At 36.8% G+C, this 22,509-nt stretch overlaps 2 protein-coding genes across 2 annotated transcripts; both read right to left on the bottom strand.

Annotated features, from left to right (window-relative positions):
• Positions 1-1,580: 1,580 nt before the first annotated feature.
• LOC140138400 (cytochrome P450 2G1-like) lies at positions 1,581-6,126 on the bottom strand. The gene is made up of 3 exons (XM_072160298.1): positions 5,734-6,126; positions 2,910-3,851; positions 1,581-1,768 (listed from the first exon to the last, which is right to left on the bottom strand). The coding sequence occupies exons 1-3, from the start codon at positions 6,104-6,106 to the stop codon at positions 1,584-1,586; spliced, it is 1,500 nt and encodes a 499-aa protein (XP_072016399.1). The 5' UTR covers positions 6,107-6,126; the 3' UTR covers positions 1,581-1,583.
• Positions 6,127-11,758: 5,632 nt separating this feature from the next.
• Positions 11,759-20,648, bottom strand: LOC140137645 (cytochrome P450 2G1-like). The gene is made up of 3 exons (XM_072159379.1): positions 20,205-20,648; positions 18,244-19,185; positions 11,759-16,183 (listed from the first exon to the last, which is right to left on the bottom strand). Exons 1-3 carry the CDS (start codon positions 20,575-20,577, stop codon positions 15,999-16,001), a joined length of 1,500 nt encoding a protein of 499 aa, XP_072015480.1. The 5' UTR covers positions 20,578-20,648; the 3' UTR covers positions 11,759-15,998.
• Positions 20,649-22,509: the final 1,861 nt, after the last annotated feature.

Raw genomic sequence — 22,509 nt, 5'->3', positions numbered from 1 at the left:
CCTGTGTGGTCAAAAACACTGACAAAAAACAAACAACAACAAACGGACCCAAATAACATGTTAGGATAGGTGGCACATTGTCTTCATCAAAAGGCCACGGGACTTAAAAACTGGGTGGTATGCTTTCTGACTATAATGCCGCTAAATTGGTAAAAAGAAATTGTCTCACACTTGTCCCGTTAATTAAGCTTTTCAGAGTAATATAGTTCGCTAATGAAAGATTTTCCCCAACTTTCTAACGCACATCATACCGGGCCATATATCATAGTTTTCTAGAGATACGCAGTCCATGTTTGATAAATAAAAATAGAAATATCAATACATTTCAGTAAATTGTGTTTTATATACTTAGCTCATTATATTGACAGATATCAATATGTATCCAAAAATGTTTATCACCGCTTTAATTTTATCCGACAATTTGTGTTGCAAGGTCACATTTCGAAAGTAACATTACGGCACCATTCTGATAGTCTAAAATTCTTAAAAGTGAAATTAAGCTCTGAACGTTAGCCATGGGATGTAACATAACAACTACCACCATCTATCAAGAAACAATCATCACCGTTTTTATTTTATCGTAAATTTAACAAATCCATGAATTCTTATCGCGTTGTGGAACGATGCAAGGGGTTTTGTGAGGGGAATGTCAGTTACAATTGTTCAGGCAGTGCTAAAACATCAATTACTATAAAGATAGGTCTGTGTAATGCATTTTATATTGTTTTAACCCAAAATATAATGTTTTCAAACTGGTTGGTACATTACGAATTACGCACCATTCGGATTTCCGCAACGTTGCAACTTTAATTGGCCGTTACCACCGCACAATAGACTTTTTGAACACATTTTTTGCTTCATTAGGGATGAATAAATTTGCTTTGCATTCTAGTTTCAATGAAAATCGACTTTATTTTAAAATTGCATTGCTAATAAATGACACTTTTGCGTGGCGTAATGATGCTTTTCTAAAATTTTACAGTATAGAACAGCTGCTGTGTTTTTTAGTTTTGCTCCCTTTACCAGACAAGAATGTGCAAATTTATGGAAATTGTGCTTTTTTAACAGTGAACACCATTTCCACAGAAAAAAGTATGTTTCCAAAAAATATAGCCCTTTAAATGACACTAAAATTACCTAAATTTTTACAACTTGGGGCGAGCTTGCATGGAATTGCCCATAAACACGACCACACATGTTTTTTACCCAACAAGCTTACCAACCAACCGCGTATGCCGAAAACCGCACAACCCGAGAACCGCTTCAGTTGTTAAAGCTCAGATCTGATACATTAATTTTAGTCTCATCAGTACTTATGTTTAGATCATTAATATCATCAGTACTCTGACATGGAGACCCTGCTTTACTACTACTACTACTACTACTACTACTACTACAGAAAAACAATTAGGGCCATCCCATCCATTAACTTTTAGATCTGTTAATTAGTTGTTGCTGCACAAAGCATTCATTTTATGTTTATCCTTTACAATTATGTTTATCCTTTATAATTATGTTCAAGAACAAAAATGAACAGAAATATTAAAAGATTACTATAATTGAAATTAAGTATAACCAGATATTTAGTCGCGCATAGTGACTCTCAGTTTGTACGGTTCTGGGTGTGTGACAACTCCATCGATTGGTATCAAGGTAGGCATCGGTGCGTCCTCAGATGACTTCTCAAATTTGAACTGATGCAGAAGATGGGTAAAGAAGATGAAGAGTTCTTGTCTCGCGAGAGCTTCCCCAAGACAAACACGGCGCCCTACAGCGTAAAAGATAAAAAGTGTATTTATTATGGAAAAAAATTCAAAATTAGCGCAACCTAAGAAAATGGCAAAGAAGTGCCACATTGAGCTTGTTCAAAGAAGGCTGAAACGCGATAGCTTATAGCAACTAGTAATCAATAAAAGATTCACTTTCATGCTGTTCCAAATGCTTTGATGTGTCAATTGTCTTAGTACAACCGGGCAAAAATTGCCCACCGGATTTTTTTTTATCTTTGCTCCTCTGACAACTGACATTGACATAGGCCCGTATGATATGATACTTCAAAAAGGGACTACAGGCCCGTAACTAGGGGTGGAAGACAATAGCCTCTGCATGAGAGCACTTACCTGGGCTGCAGAAGGCAGAAGGAAAGTAGGTCGCCCTAAGACAACATGGAGGCGGACAGTGGAAAAAGAAAGGAAGAAACTAGGGTGGAGTTCATGGAATGAAGCCAAGTTAATAGCTAGAGAGAGACAGGGACAGCGGGAGGAGGAGACACGCAGCCTTATGGGCCACAGGGTAGGATAGGATGTGGAGGCATGGGGTGGACGACAAAGGCCAAAAAACCCTTCTTTTGAAAAATAATACTCGCTCCCAGTACGCATTTTCAAAATCAGCCCCCAATAAATCCTGGTTACAAGCACTGAGGAATTACTTGACTTACTTTATGAAAGAGGATGAATAGAATCTATAAAATCTATTTTTATTGATTCATGTATCAAGTATATATCGCCACCCTCATAAGCAAAGATCCTAAGTCATTATTACATGTTTCTCATTTGCAATTTTGATTGTCTGAGTAATAAACCCATAATTAATATTATTTCCAGCCGCATTCTTCATTAACTTGTGGAATTCATCTCTTTTGCTGTATTCCACAAGTTAATGAAGAATGCAGCTGGACATTTTATTAATCATGGGTTTATTACTCAGAAAATCAAAATTGCAAATGAGAAACACGTAATAATGACTATGACGATGGTTATGAGGGTGACGATATGTTAAATGTAGCTTTACTGATAAACGAAATGCTTTTTACGCAGTTAGTCACCTTCGCTCGAGGATACGTTTAAATAATAAATACACGATAGATCTAAATGAGTGTTGGCATTCATCTGGCCTGTTTTATTACCCACCTATTCCAAATGGAATCACTTCATCAGGTTCATGAAAATTGCCCTCGTCGTCCAAAAAGCGGTCTGGTCTAAACTCTTCTGGATCTGCCCACAATTCAGGGCTGTGCATCACTGCGTACAGATTAGAAATCACCACGCTATTTTTTGGGATAGTATAGCCACGGAAAGTTGTCGTGTCTCCTGCTACATGAAATGCAGACAAAGGTACCAGTGAAATGATTCGATGAAGCTCCGCAATAACGGCTTGTGTATAAGGGAGATTATTTTTATCGTCCAATTTCGGTAACCTATTACGACCGACTACCGTATCGATTTCGCGATGTATGCGACCCTGCACCTCGGGGTATCGGACAAGGTATTGACTGCCCCATCGAAGTGTAGTTGAAGACGTCTCTGTCCCCCCTAAGAAAAGAAGTAATATCTGTCCGGCCATATTATCTGGATTTCGGAAAGAATTAGGATCATCGGATTTGTGAAGTCGTATCTCATTCAACCACAAATCTATGAAGTCATTCAAGTTATCCGTGTTAAAGTTTTTACGATGACTTTCAATCATGCTGTTTATGAAAGCCAGTAGCTCATCAACAACTTTGTTCAGTTCTTGCTTCGCTTTACTTGGGATGTTGATCGGAATAAATATTTCCAACCCACCTGCCCCAAGCAGTATATTTATACGATACAAAAGATCTGTAAGCCGATGAATGCGCTCGTCGGCAAATTCAAATCGGGTTCCAAAAACGACTTTACAGATGATGTTGGATACCGCATTACTGACATGCCAAGTGAGCTCGACAGGTTGACCTTTAAATTTGACAAGCTCCTCGATCAGGTATGCGCTTTCTTTACTGATAGGCTCCTCAAAACGAGATGTACCGATATCAAATTGACGGAAGCAGGCTAGAGCAAAAATCCGGTATGGTGCCATGTCATCCCATTTGTTAACTACAAGCAAATTATAAAAGATAGAACGACCCATTAAGTTAAATTAACCATAAAATCAAAGACAAGAATGAAAAGGCCATTTCGTATTATGCAAAGTAAGCACTATTCCACAACTTGGATCTTCAGGGACTTTTGATGTGTTATATATGCTTTTCTGAAATGAATGGTGATTAAATGGGTTCTGTTCCAATTAATGGTGAGTTAACCACTTACACTCTTTCCTACCAAGACCGTACTAAGAATGTATGCAACTTTTGATGAAAGTAAAAGAAAACCCAAGTTAGCGGCCAACACTAAGATTCTTAAGGGCTTCAATAGGGGCAAAATTTGAAGTATAACTGGAGAGGGTAAGCCACGACTTACCCACAGCACAGCGACAAGTAATTACCGGGACGCCGAATGCGACAATGTATTTATTTTGAATTTTGGGGCGTTTTCCAAAATTTGATATTTTTGGTGATATTTCAAGAATATTTCAAATCTTTCTTTTATTTCTTCTTTAACCTGGGACATGCAATCAGTAACCAGCACTGTTCTCTCTTGCTGCCCAGGATACAACACAGATAAACAGCAAACATGTATTTAAAAGTATTTAAAATATACATACATGTAAAAGTCATAAAATTAATACCATATAAATTATACACATACTAGCTACAAGAAATTAAAATAACAGATGATTATTACATTTACAATGTGCTGCATCAAAGGGATATTATTGCAAGTTAGTATATATGTTCTTGAAGACATTTGCATTGACAGGAAGGGGATTTTTAATGTTTCGCGGAAGATCTTACCAGGCCTTAGCCCCCCTGAACAGGAAAGTTCTCTTGCCAGTCTCAGTGTGCATCTTATTCATAACCAGATTCCCAGAGGTCGATGATCTGAGAGTATAATTACTATAAGCATCAATACACTTGGTGAAAATATTGCACAGGTTGGGTGTACCAGCCCCCAAGACATTTAAAAACATTGAGACATATATGATATTTACGACGATCTTTGGGTACATATTGTTAATACATGTACAGCTCTTTTCCTCATACCTACGTTACCATTCGTTGGTGATTAATGTGATATATTTTGTGACTACACATTGGTATTTTCAATACGTTTTAACCTTACCGTGTAATCAACGCTGATCTCGTGCTTTTTTTATGATTTATGTCTGATGGTCGGCATTACAAAGAACAAAATGCAGATTTGCTCGGCATGTCGTATTTCTCTCGGTAGGTCTTTGCACTTGCAACCTATTTTGGGTTCGGACCCGTACCCGTACTCATGGCTAGGAACCCGTACCCGTACCCATGACCTGGAATCCGTACCCGAATCATTACCTGATTACTAGCCACACCACCATACCAACAAAAAGTTTATCAGAACAATCGATTTGCTGCAAGTCCTCATACAAATATTAAAAATCACGTTTTATTACAACGTATCTAATTGCAATTACAAATATAACTGCTACGATCAGCTTAGATGGTTTGGGCGTAAACGCATGCGTTTTTTAAATAACAGATACCCCCCCTTCGTAGTTATATGGTTATGTTATGGTTAATGGGTAACAGGGTGAAAGTCAAAGCCCATTGAATCATGTTAACCTTGACCTATTTTGTGATGTTACCCAGGTAACAAAAAAGGTAAAATAAAATAGTTCCATGACATTCTAAGACTGTAAACAAGAGTTATTTTAATAACTTTAAATAATTTTAGTAGCATTATGGGATTTTGGCTGCCATCTTTGATCTAAAGGAAACATTTAGATGACCTGTGGGCCTATTTTATTTCTTTCATCCAAAATAACATACGCGTCACGTATGGTCTTGGAACTCTGGTAAGAAAAAGTGATAGTTTTTGGGGTGGACCTGACTATACTTACAAGTTCTACTGAACATCTTGGCTTGCAGTTCATTTTCTCCTCTATCATTCAGTTTAGTATCTTGATAAGCCTCACGTATTGCCTGATATTCATTCAAAACCACGATAGGCATCCCAAATACTGTGAACGAATATACTTGTCCATATTTATTACCAAGCTTCATCAAGAACTTGTTCAGACGTTCGCCTTTGTAGAGGGAATATGCGACGCTGGGAGCAAATCCAATATAAGGAATTAGAGTCAATGGTCCTGGCGGTAAGTTGTTTTTTCTTGACAAAAAGAAGAACATAAGCGCAAGGATGACAAACAGTAGTGTAATCGGAGTTAGAGACCATCCTGAAATCATGGATAGGACAATAGAACTTGATGCCATCTCGATACCAGCCCGGATACCAATCCTTTAATCAGAATGTTGTGTTATCTCTGAAAGGAAAACAATATTGACCGTATGTTGAGATAAGGCTTTGCTACGGTTTTAATTGTTCACATAGTTAATAATAATAATAATAATAATAATAATAATAATAATAATAATAATAATAATAATAATAATAATAATAATAATAATAATAATAATAATAATAATAATAATAATAATAATAATAATAATAATAATAATAATAATAATAATAATAATAATAATAATAATAATAATAATAATAATAATAATAATAATAATGACCGGCTCATAGACCTTTGGTAACTTGTAGCGCCCTCCGTCTTTGTTCACAGATGGTTGGTTGGCCCTGATGTTGATGGCCTCCTTGACTCCTCTCTCATCCAGCGGGGTTCCCTATCCAAAATTTGGACTTTGTCCAGGTCGATGTGATGGCCCGGTGACTCTATGTGAATATGTTTGCTTGCACGCCTGTATTGAAGAAATCTGGTCTTGAGAGAACGTTCAGTCTATCCGATGTAAGACTCTTTGCAGTGACTCTTGTAGTCTGCCCCTGGGATAATGTACACCGGACCAGTTACGTCCTTTTTGTCGGTTTTGTCTTTTGGCGCCACTAAAAATTGGCGCAATGTCCTCGTAGGTTTAAATGTTACACTTATATGGGCTTATTGATTTTATCAGAGACCCATGGAGGGTAGCCGGACTCGGAGAGAGCTTGTGTTATGTGCTCCTTTTCCTCAACAACCACTTGAGGTTAGGTGATCACTGTCTCTGACCGATTAAATAGAGTCTCTATTACGCCAAACTTATGTTCTAATGGGTGGTTGATATTTGATATATATTGATCCGTGTGCGTTGGCTTGCGGTGAGGTCAAATTTGGGCCAAAATGATATTGGTATTATGGTGTTTTGTCTTACCAACCAACAGAGATAAGATGTCCGCCAAATGTCTATTTGAGCGCTACTAGTTACCAAAGGTACAAACAGGGAACGATCGGGACATTCCGCTGACGAGTAACAATAACTGAAAATTACGGAGGTAAATATTTTTGTATAGAGATCATGAATTAAAATCTTTCTTTAGATCCGCAAAAGAAAAAAATACTCACGGCGCAACAAGAGCTCCAGCTTCAGCAATGAAACCAAACAGCAACAAAATTTATATGCAAAAATATGTAAGAAATCAGGAAAATCGCGTGTTTTTTTTTATTTTCTTTTTTTCTTAAATTAGTTTTTTCTTTTTTTTCCTCGATGGCATGCCAAAATTGAATTCCTAAGAGAATCATGAATATACCCCTTGGTTTGTTGTTCACCTGTTCACACATAGAGATATTGGTCGATCAGCCTGGCCGACACCACTTTAAAAAATTGCGTTCACACAGAAATGAAAACTTGATATGTTGTCATGTGGGGATCACATACTCAGTCAGTAATACGAATTTTGAACCATATGAACATGCATATCAATTCCTATTGCCACGAAATTCAATGTCAAAGTGTGTGGTAGTCTGTATAATAATATCTACCAAAAAACGTTGACAACGTAAAAAAGCAAGCAAGTTTAAAAAGCCCCCACCTCGGCTCACTTTTTGAAACTTGGTCCCATTTTGAATATCAACAGCAAATCGGTGTTTTTTAGCATCATTGCCATTAACATGCCTACTTGTTATTCGTTTAATTCAATCATTGATCATGAACTTAATAATTATCATAAAACAAAACATATATAGGATATTGGCCAAGAACAACATAATAACCTTTCTGATCGTTCCAGAATGCTAACAACTTTTAAGTAATATATCGCATCGGCACATTAAAGATTCATAACACTTCTGGAAATGTTTTAAGTTGATAATTATGACAAAGTTTAAATCAGTATATTTTACAAATGGGACCAAGTTTCAAAAAGTGAGCCGAGGTGGGGGCTTTTTAAACTTGCTGCTTTCTTACGTTGTCAACGTTTTTTGGTAGATTTCGTTTTTTTATGAATGAAGCCGAGTAGCTCCAAGCTTGAAAAGTCATCCGGTTACGAAGTACTCCATAAGACGAATAAAGCGAAAAATAGAAGTTTGAATAATATATTATCCTTGATTTATGACAATAAAAAATACGAGTATATGTAGCTATAACTAAAATGTGCGTGGTTCTTTGTAGCACTGGGGCAATCTAGTTGGATATCCAAATTTCGCCGTTTGTGGTTCTTTGTAGCCCTGTAGGCAATCTAGTTGGATATCTCTATTGAGCGGCGGTTGTTGGCGGTCTTTAGCGGTTCGTGGTATTCCTTTATTCTTCAAGCCCTGTCCTCTATCGGGGCCAATTTATTGTTTAAGCTTGTTGGAAATCCATATTTCGCGGTGTGTGGTTCTTTGTAGCCCTGCGGGGCAATATAGTTGGATATCTCTATTGAGGTGGTTGTTGGAGGTCTTTCGCGGTTCGTGGTTATAATTTTCCTTATCCTTCAAGCCTTGCCCTCTATTGAGGGCTAATTTATAGTTAAAACTTGTTGGACATCCATATTTCGCGGTGTGTGGTTCTTTATAGCCCTGTTGTTGGCGGTTTTTCGCGGTTTGTGGTTTTAATTTGCAGGATATCCATATTTCAAGATTTGTGGTTCCTGAGTCCTGCGGGGCAATCTAGCTGGATATCGAAATTCCGCGGTTTGTGGTTCTTTGTAGCCCTGCGGGGCAATCTAGCTGGATATCCCTATTTAGCGGCGGTTGTCGGCGGTCTTTTGAGATTTAATTTTACCTTTAATTTCGGGCCGCCCCCTCCTCTACATCCCGAGGATGCTTTTCAATAATTTAAATTATACGGTGTCAAAATTACTATTCCTTGGTATGATAATTTATCTTACCATGTTGACTTATATTGTTTGTTAAGTCAACTGGACGTGACAAAATATCCTGCTATGTAGACATTAATTTGTTGCTAAATTGACTTGGCATAATAATTTATTTCGGGAAGAAGACATCCGTTTTTGGTATGTCGACTTAGCATGATAATTTATCTTGCCATATTGACTTGTTTGTTCAGTTGTCTTGGCGAGATATTTTATATCGTCATGTTGACATAATGCTGATAATAAGTCGACATGGCAAGATAATTATCTTGTCAAGTTGTGTCACATAGACGCTTCCGTACTATATATGCTTGATAAATGTTATTTGGATTTTTTTTTTCCTGCTGGCCTTCCATACTAGCGGAACAATTTTCCACACCTACAGAGTGTTTGTAATCAACCTACCGGGACGGTATGACAATTGTCATGTTCTACGATAGCTGAAGATGACAGAGAGTCAGGTCTCTTAATCGATTCAACAACCATTCATACATATCACAATCATCATTGTCCTATTATGTTTGTATTTTGGTATTTAAAATATATTTAAATGAGAATAACAATGAGTAACGTCGTATTGCATACCCTATAATACCTGATCTGGTTTCTTGTGTTATTCAGATTTCTTTTGATCCTTGATGGTGTTGTATCACATTATGCTGTGTTTTTAAATAAATTTCCATGAGAATCAAACAACTTGCTTTAATAAAAAAAATAATATCACAATAGCACTGGATGTTTAAAATTATGTTATCCTAGATTAATGACAATAAATTGTTTAATAAAACATTGAAAAAAAAATCAGTTGGTCACCGGGTTTCGAACTCGGGATAACGTATCTGGAGTCAAGCGCACTAACCATTAGGCCACGGACCTCTGCTGTAAAATACTGTGTCGAAATACAGTATTTATTATATAAATGGATGCGTCTTCCGATAAGAACAAAAGAATTGTGAAAAACTTGATTTTTTGGCGAATGGGGCACAGAATTTGTATGTAGGGTATCCAGGAAACTGCTAGGGTATATTTGGAAGTGAATCTGAAAAGGTAGTGTGAAGGTGATAACCAGGTAGACCTGTAGCAGTGTCCAAAAATTCTGGATCAGTATGATTTGCCACTAATTTTCGCTATGAAATACCGCGTGAAATGGAAGCAAAAACATTTGTTTATTACGAACAATGATTGACTGTAGGATTGGTGGCCCTTTTGGAATTAATGAGTTGTCACGATATAACACATGGGACTGTAAATAACATTTAGCATGGTTTTAGATACATTTTGTACCCAGCGAAAAATAAAATCGAACAATAGAAGTCAAGTGTTTTAATGTTACGTGTAAATATAGTCTCGCGGGAGCATCTGTTATTAGTCTTCTTTATCAGTCTTTTTTTTAAAAACTTGCTGGTCACGGCTACCGCGTGACTCTAATGGAAACAATACTTTGTCCACTTGTATCCAACATTAGTCCAAAAAATTTAGAGCCTACAACTTCCTTAAAATAAAGATCCCATAATGTTATAGGTCTCCTTTATAGCAAACGACTAGCCCGAAGTTGACCATAAATTGGAATATGTAACCAGCGCAAGAATGCAGAATTCAGCTGGCTCGAGTTAAAATTTGGGAATGAAATTTATACTGTTGCATAAATGCAAAACCTTTCAGCTCATTATATTAATGTTTGGAACTTTATCTACCTTTACCAAATGTTTTAATAATGTAAATTACTTATAATATACGGTTTATTATTACGATGCAGATATTAGTCGGGCGCAGGGCCGTCGCTAGTTAAAAGGGTCCAGGGGCCTGCCTTGGCTCCCTCACAGTGTAGTCCAGGGAAGCTGAGGGACTTACCAGAGGGGGGGTCAAAATGTGTAAATCGTCCCATTGATATCTGTTAGTGTTACTAAAAGACCTTCACCAGGCTCCAAATTTAGTACAACTTTGAAATATAGTCCCAGTATTTCGAGCAAGTGGCAATCGTAACTCCCCCCTCACTCCGGTCAATACGCCTTTGGTGGGGTGCAGAAGTCAGTGCATGTTGCACCCCCTACACCTCCCGGCAAAAGCCCTGAATGTGGGCTAAATCTTTATGCGAACGTATATAAAATATAGTTGTCTCGGTCCTGACTAATGCATTAACAGCATGAAAACACTAACAATGTCTTTCATAAAGCGCCCACTTCTTAAACATAAGCAACGACAAATTCCTCCTTTTATGGTCACAACAACAAAATTGGAAAATCATCCGAATGTCAATGAACTACTTAGTAAATTAATAATATATTATTTTAAAAAAAAACATGACAAAATTGAAGAAAATACCCCGGGAAAATACCTCAGTCAGGCCTCAGTAGCTCTCAGTCAGAAAAAATCCAAATCCAAAAGGGTACACAGCCCAGAAGTCAAAGCATAAATAAATCCTGAGTACTACTGGCACATACCATTAATTACACAGATGGGTATGATATTCATGGTAGGGCACATTGATTGGTATAGTCTATATCGCTACCTCCAGTTAACGGCACTAAACTTTGAAGTTCAGCGTCTCTGCGTTGGCAATTCGTTGTTTTTTGCCTCTACATTATGCGCCACTTTGATCGCTCGCGTAAAAGTATGTACACGCACCAAGTAACGCTAAGCTAACGCAGAACACGCTGAATTTCAAAGCTAGTGACACTGACTGGAGATAGATGAATAGACCATAGCGATAGTTTTTTAAGAATTGGTTTTTTTGGTTTTTTTAATTTTATACTCCCTACATATTTATGGTAGACTCTGCCAAAACACGTCACACCATGCAGGGTTTATCAAACAGTAAACATTTTGAAACTAGCCATGAATAGAATATAGTTTGGTTTATTTGTGTTTTGCACTTTGCAGGATGATTAGTACATTTGTTTGATTCCGTGTGACTTTTGGTTCCGGATAGCCTCCGTTTGATAACTTTTGACCTTGGTTGATATTAATTAGGGACCGGTTTATTTTTTTTTACCGGGGGGAGCAGAAAGAATGTCCCTGCGGAAAACTACATGTACATGTATATGGTCCCTTTCCTCCATGATGAAAGCCATAATGACCCCCCTCCGTGATACGCAAAAATCATATGACCCCCTCCACTGCAGCAATCTAAGCAGCAATACAAACCCTCTATTTTAAGCTGTGAACTACAAACCAGAAAAAGTACATATTCTTGATTCGTGTCTGCATCAATCCATTGTTATATAGAAATTTGTACAATTATCATTAAACTGCACTGAAAATGTGAAATTACATTGAAACTGCAACTTAATCATTTTTAGATGCCTACAGACATCATTTATAGTTACATTACACTTAAAAAGGGAATATGTTATAAACAGAGGCATACTCGTAACTGTAAGTGGACGGGGTGGATATAATTGACATATAGAGTGTTCCTGAAAGAACTGTTTCGTAGGGAACTGATTTGTTGGTGTACTTTAACGCATAACCCAAACGTAAATAACTGATGATGTTGAGAAACATATAAGCTATTACATACTTTTTTTAATTTTGACAATTCTGAAATAGAAGAATTTTACGAAACTCCCTCATTTTTAAGCCTTTCCACGGAGTCAATATTTTTTATCAAGAGACGCATCATGCGCTGATGATGCGTAGTGATTGGGCCATCTTAATTTTTAATCTTAATAGTTCGTCTCAAAGCCCTTCCCACTCAAGTTAAGAACCTACTACGGAATGCGGTTTTAATTTTTTTTAAATTAATTTTTAACTTTAATTTTGTGTATCTGTGGCAAGAATAGACCACCTTTTCATCTCTCAGGAAGGTTGCACTGTGGTCAAAATGAAGAATTTTTCATTGAGATTTACGCTTTGGGCTATGTTGACGCGTGAGATATTTATGTGGTGGCTCGGAAAAAATAAAACAGCGAGAAAAAACCCTGAAATTTACCCAATCCAGCGAGAATAACGCGAAAAACGGGCGATTTTACTAATGCGCGCGGGGGCTTTGAGACGAATTATTAAATCAAGATGGCCTTAACACTCTGAATATACTATATAGATCATCGATTGATATTTGAATCCGTGGAGAGGCCTGAAAATGACGGAGTTTCGTAAAATTCTTATATTTTCAAGAACGGTATGGTCAATTGTCAAAAGTATGTGACAGCTGATTTTATTCTTCAACCACACCAAGTATTTAGTTATGTTTAGTTGTGGCGTTGAAATACCCAAACAATTATGTTACCGACGATACAGTTCTTTCAGGGACACTCTGTATTAATCGGAGTGAAAAGAGCGTCAAATGGTGTATGTGGTGCAGGAACCCGCTTGAGAGGTCCAGCGCCCCTGAACTCCTGGGGTTTAGCTTTTATCTAATAGCCTGCTCTCAATTCATGAATTGACTCATAAGCTCGCATATATATTGTTGGATGATTCAACCCTGGAGTCAGACTTATTTCTGAACTTGAATCTCCTTTTCCGAGGACTCGGACTTGACTTGAAGCTGAAGTTGACTGTACAGTTGCATATTGCATACATGTTATTTTATAGTTCCAAATAAGTTACGTTGAATGCTAGATTGAGTTTCACTATCTGCAATTGAGGCTCGATCGTCTCAACACTTAGTGAAAACATACAATTAGTGATATGTTGACACTTTCAATTACACGGTGCTCAATATATATAATATGCATGTCTCCATTTCCTATAGAGTGATACCGTAAAGATTCGCCTAATGGCGCACCTAGGCTCATTTGCTTGGGGTAGATTTCATGTGCAAATAGAGAGCTCCCTCAAGAAATCTCAACAAGAATTAAGGTTCCGTGCCCTTATGTGCTGGTGAAAATTTTACAGGAGGGTACTTTTAGGTTGTGCCTAAAATTCTGCTCATGTTAACATGTTAAAGGAACTAGTTGCGCCAAAGGCGAATCTTTATGGTATTACCATTCAAATCAAGTGGCATGAAACACTGACCAAAAAAGAGAGGGTACATTGTAACTTGTTTGAGACAATTATTTGTTCACTCTAATCATACATGTACCCCTTACATGATAGTTTTCCCTGATCACATTGTCGCCTTTTATTTTCGAGCTAAACAAAAGAAGTATTTCAGTTCAACGCCTATAATGCGTGTATTACATGTAGCTCACCGATCGTGTTATTATCATGATTATTGGCGGAACTTCACGCAGCTGGGCTGTACAAACGCGCCGTAAAACGCATAGCGATATACGCAAAGTTTATACGTCAACACGTAAAACGAGTAGCGATATGCACTGGTGTATGCGTCACTGATTCAATGATTAATTGAAACACATGCATGTGTTTAGCCATCACTCGATCAGTGAATTCTGAATAAAACCGGAGATCTTCGGATTTAATATAAAACATAATCTTACTGTAATTAAAGCACTTCAGGTTGGTCTTTCACGTGGTGTTTTAGTGTCCCTTCAAACACAAAATGTTTTCGACATAATTCGCAAAAGGGTACAAAAGGTTGCCAGAAAACGTCAAAATGTCGGGTTATAATAAGGATATAAACGTTTTCGTGACATTTAAAAACATTTGTTGATAACCTACTGCAAATATTCTAACATGATGTTTAATATCTAAGTGCTAACAAAAAATTAATATTTAGCAAAAAATGTTTGCAAAAAATATTTTACAATAACATTTTGAAAACATTTTAAAAATATTGTTGTAGTATGTTTCATACAAAACGTTTTACGTTTCAATGACCTCTCTGCTGTCTTCGATAATGGTTCATGTACGCTAGAGCGTTCGATAGGAACAAGCGAACAGTATACGAGTTTGCTGATATCTATCGGAGCGTTCAGCAGAGCAGCAGGATTATAAACACGTCGATGGTAAAACCAAAATCAATTTCCTTTGTGTTCAGTAAGTACATAACGACCCACTCATCAACTTCTCAAGTGGCCATTAAATAAGCCTGTCTCGGGTCGTGTCTGCGGTCAATAGAAAGTAAATAATGTGTGTAAGTTTATGTTTACATAAAGTGGTGTAATTAGGTTTCAATGGGTTGTTAATTCAAGCATGGTCGTAAAATTGATTCGATCGATATTTTGGTCAATGCGTTGTATCGAGCAGAGTTGTCAATTGAGCGGAGCCTAAAAGAGTTTTCTACATGCTTTAATGGGTTTGGGCTTTGATAAAAGCCAGGTACCTCTCCGATACAATGCGCTATCGAAGACAGCAAAGCATTGCTGAGCTCAGTAGACCATAAAAACTGTCCTCCCTTATATAACCCGACATTTAATTAATGTTATTAAAACGTTTTTATCTAAAACAAACCCCAAAATACAACATGTTTAAAACCTTTTAAAAACGTTTTTGTGTTTGTTGGGACACCACTGGGCATCAAAATCATGCACAAAGTAGATTTTCGAAAAATTGAGGGCCTCGCTGTAGAGCAAATCACACATTATGGGTTTAATTTTTTTTTTTATATCTGGAGGAAACATGTTATGAGTGATTCTGAGATTCATATACAGTACATGTAGTCTGTCTCATCTAAAGTTGAGAGTAACGTCGTGTTGGATTTCACAGTGGCAGACTCGAATTTCATGCGTCAAAATTTCACGGCTTCAAAACGCAACCGCTCGGTCTCGTCCGGTTGGAGCCGTTTCTATTGTTCTAAACTATGGAACGCGATTCAACAGCTATCAACCGCCGGTACCTCCCGGGGCGTGTACACACGCGTATAATGGTGAATTGCTGATCGCTGGCTACGCAACCGCGTACACGTACTGCTTCGAATCTACAACTGCAATATCCAACATGGCGTTACTCTCAACTTTAGACGAGAGAAACTATACAAATATGTATGTCTACATATAGAGTGAAATCTTTATAAAATGTTTCTGCTAGCTATATAGGGCCTATATATCATTACAGAAAAGTGAACCAGAATAACAACGACAGCGACCAATGAAAGATACTTAAAAATCTAGATCGCTTATCCTTGATAATCTGATTTGCTGGATAATGTACTACCAGAATTGAACACCAAACAAGAGGATAACAGATTTAGTCGCGTTTTGTGACTCTCAGTTTGTACGGTTCTGGATGTAGGACAAGTCCTTCAATTGGTTTCAAGGTAGGCATCGGTGCGTCCTCAGATGTCTTCTCAAATTTGAACTGATGTAGAAGATGGGTAAAGAAGATGAAGAGTTCTTGTCTCGCGAGAGCTTCACCAAGGCAAACACGGCGCCCTACAACAGAAATGATAAAATTATATGTTGTCATGAAAATGTCATAATTGGCATATCTATATATACTGGATAACAAAGAAAGCGAGAAAGCGCTTTGAAGGATCAAACCAAATTTGACCAACATCATATATTAAAAAGGTTTTATATAACTCATATAAATAAAGTTTCTTGTCATTTGATTGGCCAATTACTATTCCGCGCGATTCCACCCGGACTCGGTCAATATAGGTGTGGGTATTGCTTCTAAAATTAATGAACATTTAGATATTTTAAATTTATTTTGTTTTCCTGGTGATTTATAAAATTAAGTGGAAGAAAGGGAACTTACATATAACCAAATATTGAATGTTGAAATATTGTAAGCCTTGTTGAATGGAACAGTCCATAATTCACCTCATGGAAATATTCTTACCATTGAACTCATAAACATTCAATATTAAGGAACACAATACTATTAATGCGAATAAGTGTATGGAAAATAGAGCCATGTACGTATACGAGTGTACGTTACAATGTCAAAGGCAAATAATTATTTTCTATAGAAAATTAAACGGACTTTGGTCCAGAACAGGCAGATATCACAGCAATACATTGTCAAATAATATGTCAATTGTCGAGAGGGAATGATCCATATCCCCGGGATTTATGTATACATTACCTTTTCAAAGGTTTCCATGGGTACTTGAATCGCAAAGAAGACTTGGATAATTTCCTTTGTATTTCTGCAATTCCGTAAATTCTGCATAGCCATTAAGTTCATTGCAGATAAACTTAGTACTGTTAACTTTAGTTACGGTGATAAAATTATGACCCCCTCTTCCAAGATTTGCAGTCATCAAGGTTTCAAAATTTGTAAACATATATTATTTACATACTATACAAAACTAATTCATACAAAATAGGCAGAAAATTCGTCTGCAAATTCAAAATGTTTGCTTCGTGTTTCCTGTGTTTGAATTACTTAATGTATATATATAACTGTAAAATGTTAATCTATTTAAGCTAATATATTCAAAATATAAATTTTTAATAATTTCCCATAAAATTTATCGCGAATTTCAAACATCAAAATTATATCAGAAGAACATTCCTCATATTCAAAATGCATTTTGATGTGTCTGTTGTGCTCTCATGCCCCACAAAAATACTGTACAAATGGTGCTATCCGATCCCTTAATTCAGTTCTGAAATGAAGCAAGTTCTTCATTATTGTCCCAATGAGTGAAAAGGCAAGTATTAATTGAATTGCAAAATTATCACACATGGGGGATTCCGAATTTATAATAATTATGTTATCAAAAACAACATTTTGAAAGTATTTGCCTACGGAAAGATATTTATCGACGGAAACGTTTTCAATAATATCACAAAGTTAAATTCACGGGAATGTACGGGAAGACCACCCGCTGTGCTGGAGGTCACTTTCAGAGTTCCTATTATACAAGCTGTTATGGCAACGCGAGGTGGTCACGTGCGTATTTATAAATAAATATTTATGAATATAGTCGAAGCATACTGAAAATAATGTTTAAAATCTTCCAATTGAAATGAACATAGTCTCAACTTATCCACCTTGCAAAAAGGAAAACAAAAGATATATTCCTGGTATATTTCTACTGGTTAAAGTATAATGTTATGGTCTTTGAACTGTCAAGTTTACATAATTATTGGGCCTATTTCATAAGATTGACCCCACGATGACTTCTCAGATATAACAAACTATACATTGTTTTTTAATTAATTTGTAACAACGAATAATTTAATACTCTAATTATTACATTTTTGTACATTAATTATTGTACATTGTCATTTATACCCGTTGCCCTATTTTTACCAAGATATGATTAATTAGGCATCCTGGAGATCCATGACCATTAATCCCTTGATTAAAGCATTATAACAATTGGTTAAAACCCTCTTGTATGACCTTTGACCTCAATAACTCTAATCTCAACAAGATTGCATTTAATAGTACCCACCTTGACGCTCTGTACCTCTCACTTTTAAGTGTATGACGGCATTAATCTGTTTTCTCGGCATTAATTTGTTTAGTTACCTACCTATTCCAAATGGAATCAGTACGTTCAGCTCATGAAAGTTACCGTCATCGTCCAAAAAGCGTTCTGGTCTAAACTCTTCTGGATCGCCCCACAACTCAGGGCTGTGCATCACTGCGTACAAGTTAGATATCACCACGCTATTCTTCGGGATGGTATAGCCACGGAAGGTTGTCGTGTCTCCTGCTCCATGAAATACAGACAATGGTGCGAGTGAAATGATTCGGTGAAGCTCCGCAATAAAGGCTTGTGTGTAGGGGAGAATCGGTTTATCGGCCAGCTTTGGTAACCGGTTACGACCGACTACAGTATCGATTTCGTAATGTATGCGATCCTGCACCTTGGGGTATCGGACAAGGTATTGACTGCCCCATCGAAGTGTATTTGAAGTTGTGTCTGTCCCCGCAAAGAAAAGAGCTAATATTAGTCCGACCATATTATCTGGATTTCGGAAAGAATTGGGATCATCTGATTTGTGAAGTCGTATCTCATTCAACCACAAATCGATTAGGTCATTCAAGTTTTTGGAGTCAACGTTTTTACTATGACTTTCTATCATGCTGTTTATGAATATATGCAGCTCATCAACAACTTTAAGCAATTCTTGTTTCGCTTTACTTGGGATGTTGATCGGGATACATACTTCCAGGGCACCTGCCCCAAACAGTTGAGCTAGACGATTCAAAAGACTATTAAGCCGATGAATGCGCTCGTCAGTAAATTCAAATCGGGTTCCAAAAACGACTTTAGATATGATGTTTGATACAGCATTATTGAAATGCCAAGTAAGATCGACAGTTCGGCCTTTAAGGCTGGCCAATTCCTCGATCAGATATGTGCTCTCTTTGCAAATTGGCTCCTCAAAGCGAGATGTACCGACTCCAAATTGACGGAAGCAGGCTAGAGTAAATGTCCGGAATGGTCCCATGTCAACCCATTTGTTATCTACAGCAGTTGATAAAAACATAGAACATTTGTTAACTGTATACAAGTAATTGATAAAACATAGAACATAATAAGAAAAATTGTTATGACGCACAATCTCGTAACCCTGCCGCTTTAAGGGTCCCTCATCAAAAACACCCATTTATAGTCATATTTCATTGTCAATCATGGTAAAAGAGCAGACTTTTTTTCTTTCACATACGTTTATTCCACAAAAATCGCAATTACGGTTCCCGAGAAATTGCAATTTGATATGAACCACCTTACGTGATCAAATTTTTTTTTTCAAGCAGTTATAATTATTATGAATTTTATTGTTTTTCAAATGGCGGTATATAATATTTTTACAGTAAAAAATCTGTATCTCAAAAAGCAAATAATTTTTATCATGTTATCTAGTGCCTGCTTTTTTACATCAATTACCTTAAAAATAATCAGTGGACCCCATTTTTAATGGATTTCTACGCAATTTGCACAAGGTAATTTGACAAAAAATTTTGGAATCAGATTTCCTGATTTTCCCCCCAAGTGCTTTTTTTAAGTGTTTTAGGTTTTTTGCTGTTTTTGACCAAAATAATGGGTTTTTTTAACTGACTCCACATGTTTGCAATATGACTTTTCTCTTTCATCTAAAACAAAAACCAAGTTCCTAGCTCATTTCCATGTGCCCATAGACTATTTTGAAATTTGACACCTTCAAATCCAAGATGGCCAGCAATTAAATATGCAAATTGATGAACCAAAGACCCTACAGACCAAATTTGGTAATGATAGCACCTTTATTAACGAAAACGTGATTTTGATGAGGGTCTTCCCTTAATGACGGCACCGTGACACCATGTCAAAACAGTTTACGATAAATTATGATGACAACGACGATGATGATGAAAGTGACGTTCAAAAGTGACAATCAACATATCAGCAAATAAAATACGAGATAATGGTCACATGACAATAGTTGAGGATGGTTGAACTGGAAATCAAATTGACAGTTTACATTCATTATGTTCAATACTTACAAGATCTGCTGAGGACCTTGGCTTGTATTTTATTTTCGCCTCTATCACTCAATTTAGTATTTTGAAAAGCCTCACGTATTGCTTGGTATTCATTCAGAACTACGATAGGCATCCCAAGTGCTGTGAACGAAAATACTTGTCCATGTTTGTTACCAAGCTTGATCAAAAACTTGTAGAGTGGTTCGCCTTTGTAGAGCGCGTAAGCGATGTTGGGAGCAAAGCCAATGTAAGGAATTGGATTCCATGGTCCTGGCGGTAAGTTGTTCTTTTTAGAAAGAAAGAAGAACACAGTAACTAGTATAACACACAGAAGTAAAATGTTAGTGAAGGATGATCCGGGAATCATTGATAGAAAAACTGAACTTGCTGCCATTTTGGATTGGAACAGTCCCAGTCTGGCGATGCAAATATGAATCCAGCCATGCAAAAAATTGAATACAATGTAATTTGTGCTAAAGTCATTCCAATCATGACGACGTGACACACAGTGCAGTGAACATATGCTCTAAGGGACTGTACAATAATTATGAGCCTCCCCGGGGGATAAAATCTCCGAATGGCCCGCCAAAAATTGTTACCCCCCACCCCCCGGTCTGCCAGAAAATCTTACCCACCCCCTTCGCACATGCCAGCATTTTGGGATCCCATATATACAAAGCTTAAATGGATATAATTCTGTTTCGAGCGCAGCGAGCAGGGAAATGTGCATATTTAAGTGCTTAATTCCGTACTGATTTCATTTAAAAAAAACGCCCCTTGAATTTGTGGCAAAATAGTTTGCCCTCTCTCTCGGCTTGACAAAATTCCCCCCCCCTCGTTTTTGCTCGCATAAAAATGTTTTGCCCCCCAATTTTACCCTCCCACCAGGGCTCATACATATTGCACAGCCCCTAACCAAGGCACTGGGTCATACCATTCATGCATGTTGAGTGCTGTGCTTTGCTATCTTTCATTTATCAAAACAAGATAATTAATATTTGTTTAGTTCCAATAAATTACCTGGGGGCACTTCAATTTGAAATGGATATAGGTGTAGGGCTGGCACTTTCGCACTAAGGGGCATTCGGTGAGAGCAAAATGTAAAAAATATGGGGTCATTGGGTGAGAGCATGATTTTTGGCATTCGGTGAGAGCAAAATGTAAAAAATATGGGGTCATTGGGTGAGAACATGACCTTTTTTTAAATGGAATCTTTGGGTGAGAACCAAAACAGTGCCACAGAAACCTCGAAAAGCGAATTTCTAGTTCTAAATGGGTTCAAATTTCTTTCTTTTTTAAATAAGTAACAAAATCAGTGATAAATGAAAGTTGCTGTTCAAATTGAACTTGTAAGGGTCTTTGGGTGACAGATCAAATGGAAAAATAGGGGGTCTGCGGGTGACAGAGCATGTGTTCGTAAAAAAAACATGGGGTCTTTGAGTGAGAGCGATGCTGAAAAAGGGGTCTTAACAGCCCTACATACGCGTCACCTCCAAAGTTGGAGTGCCCCCCGGGATAAATTAGTGCTGTATTTTTCTAGTCTACAGTCTGTGTCTTGTTTATTAAAGGAAACATGAAAACACGTAAATATTACATGACTTTTGGTTCACTTCTTTCAGCTTTATTTATACAGCCGATTTTCATCTGGAGAGGTATATTCTACAAAACAGGACTGTGTTCAAGTATCTGTGTTGCTCTTCATATGAAAAGAATTGAATTTTTATTGGTCATTTTAGCTCTTTTATAATTTACTTATTTTACTTTTTACCGGTAACTTACCGTAATTTACCGGTAAATTAACAACACTGATTCATACATGCTTATACATTTTTTCCAGAAATAGGTCCTGAGGGCACATTTAGCGGGATAAAAGAACTTTTTAAATGACCACTAACAGTTTTCCTTTTTTTTAAATATAATTTGACTACTTGACCCAATTTGTATATCTTCATATTTTGTTTGAGTAAACATGGTAATAATTATTTTGTATTATTATTTAATCATGTCTTGTTCTACTTTAGTTTACTTTCTTATTGTATCAAAATATTCATTAAGCCTACTTAACAATAAACGTACAGAGCAAACACAAAAATGCTCTTAAACATTTATTCAAAAGTTTCAATAACATTTAAATGTCGGGTTATTATGAAGATCATGAATACGTTTTTAAAACGTGTAAACTATTTTGCATCGCATTTTCAAAAATGTTTTATGAATATTATTAAAACATTTTTATACATTATATGTTTATATTACATGTATTTATCTATTTTATATTATTTACATTGTATATTACATTTAAACCTTTAAACCAAACGGTGTGTTT

This window comes from Amphiura filiformis, chromosome 17 (genome assembly GCF_039555335.1).
Source record: "Amphiura filiformis chromosome 17, Afil_fr2py, whole genome shotgun sequence".
Classification (NCBI taxonomy): domain Eukaryota; kingdom Metazoa; phylum Echinodermata; class Ophiuroidea; order Amphilepidida; family Amphiuridae; genus Amphiura; species Amphiura filiformis.
This window is presented reverse-complemented; position numbering and strand designations above follow the sequence as displayed.

Excerpts from the sequence above, each read along its gene's own strand:
- LOC140138400 (XM_072160298.1), bottom strand. The coding sequence starts at position 6,106 with ATGGCATCAAGTTCTATTGTCCTATCCATGATTTCAGGATGGTCTCTA. Across the intron at positions 3,852-5,733 it reads CAAGATGTTCAGTAGAACTT|TTAACAAATGGGATGACATG; the intron begins GTAAGTATAGTC and ends ATTTGCTTGTAG. Across the intron at positions 1,769-2,909 it reads AGTGATTCCATTTGGAATAG|GGCGCCGTGTTTGTCTTGGG; the intron begins GTGGGTAATAAA and ends TTTACGCTGTAG.
- LOC140137645 (XM_072159379.1), bottom strand. The coding sequence starts at position 20,577 with ATGGCAGCAAGTTCAGTTTTTCTATCAATGATTCCCGGATCATCCTTC. Across the intron at positions 19,186-20,204 it reads CAAGGTCCTCAGCAGATCTT|ATAACAAATGGGTTGACATG; the intron begins GTAAGTATTGAA and ends CAACTGCTGTAG. Across the intron at positions 16,184-18,243 it reads ACTGATTCCATTTGGAATAG|GGCGCCGTGTTTGCCTTGGT; the intron begins GTAGGTAACTAA and ends TTTCTGTTGTAG.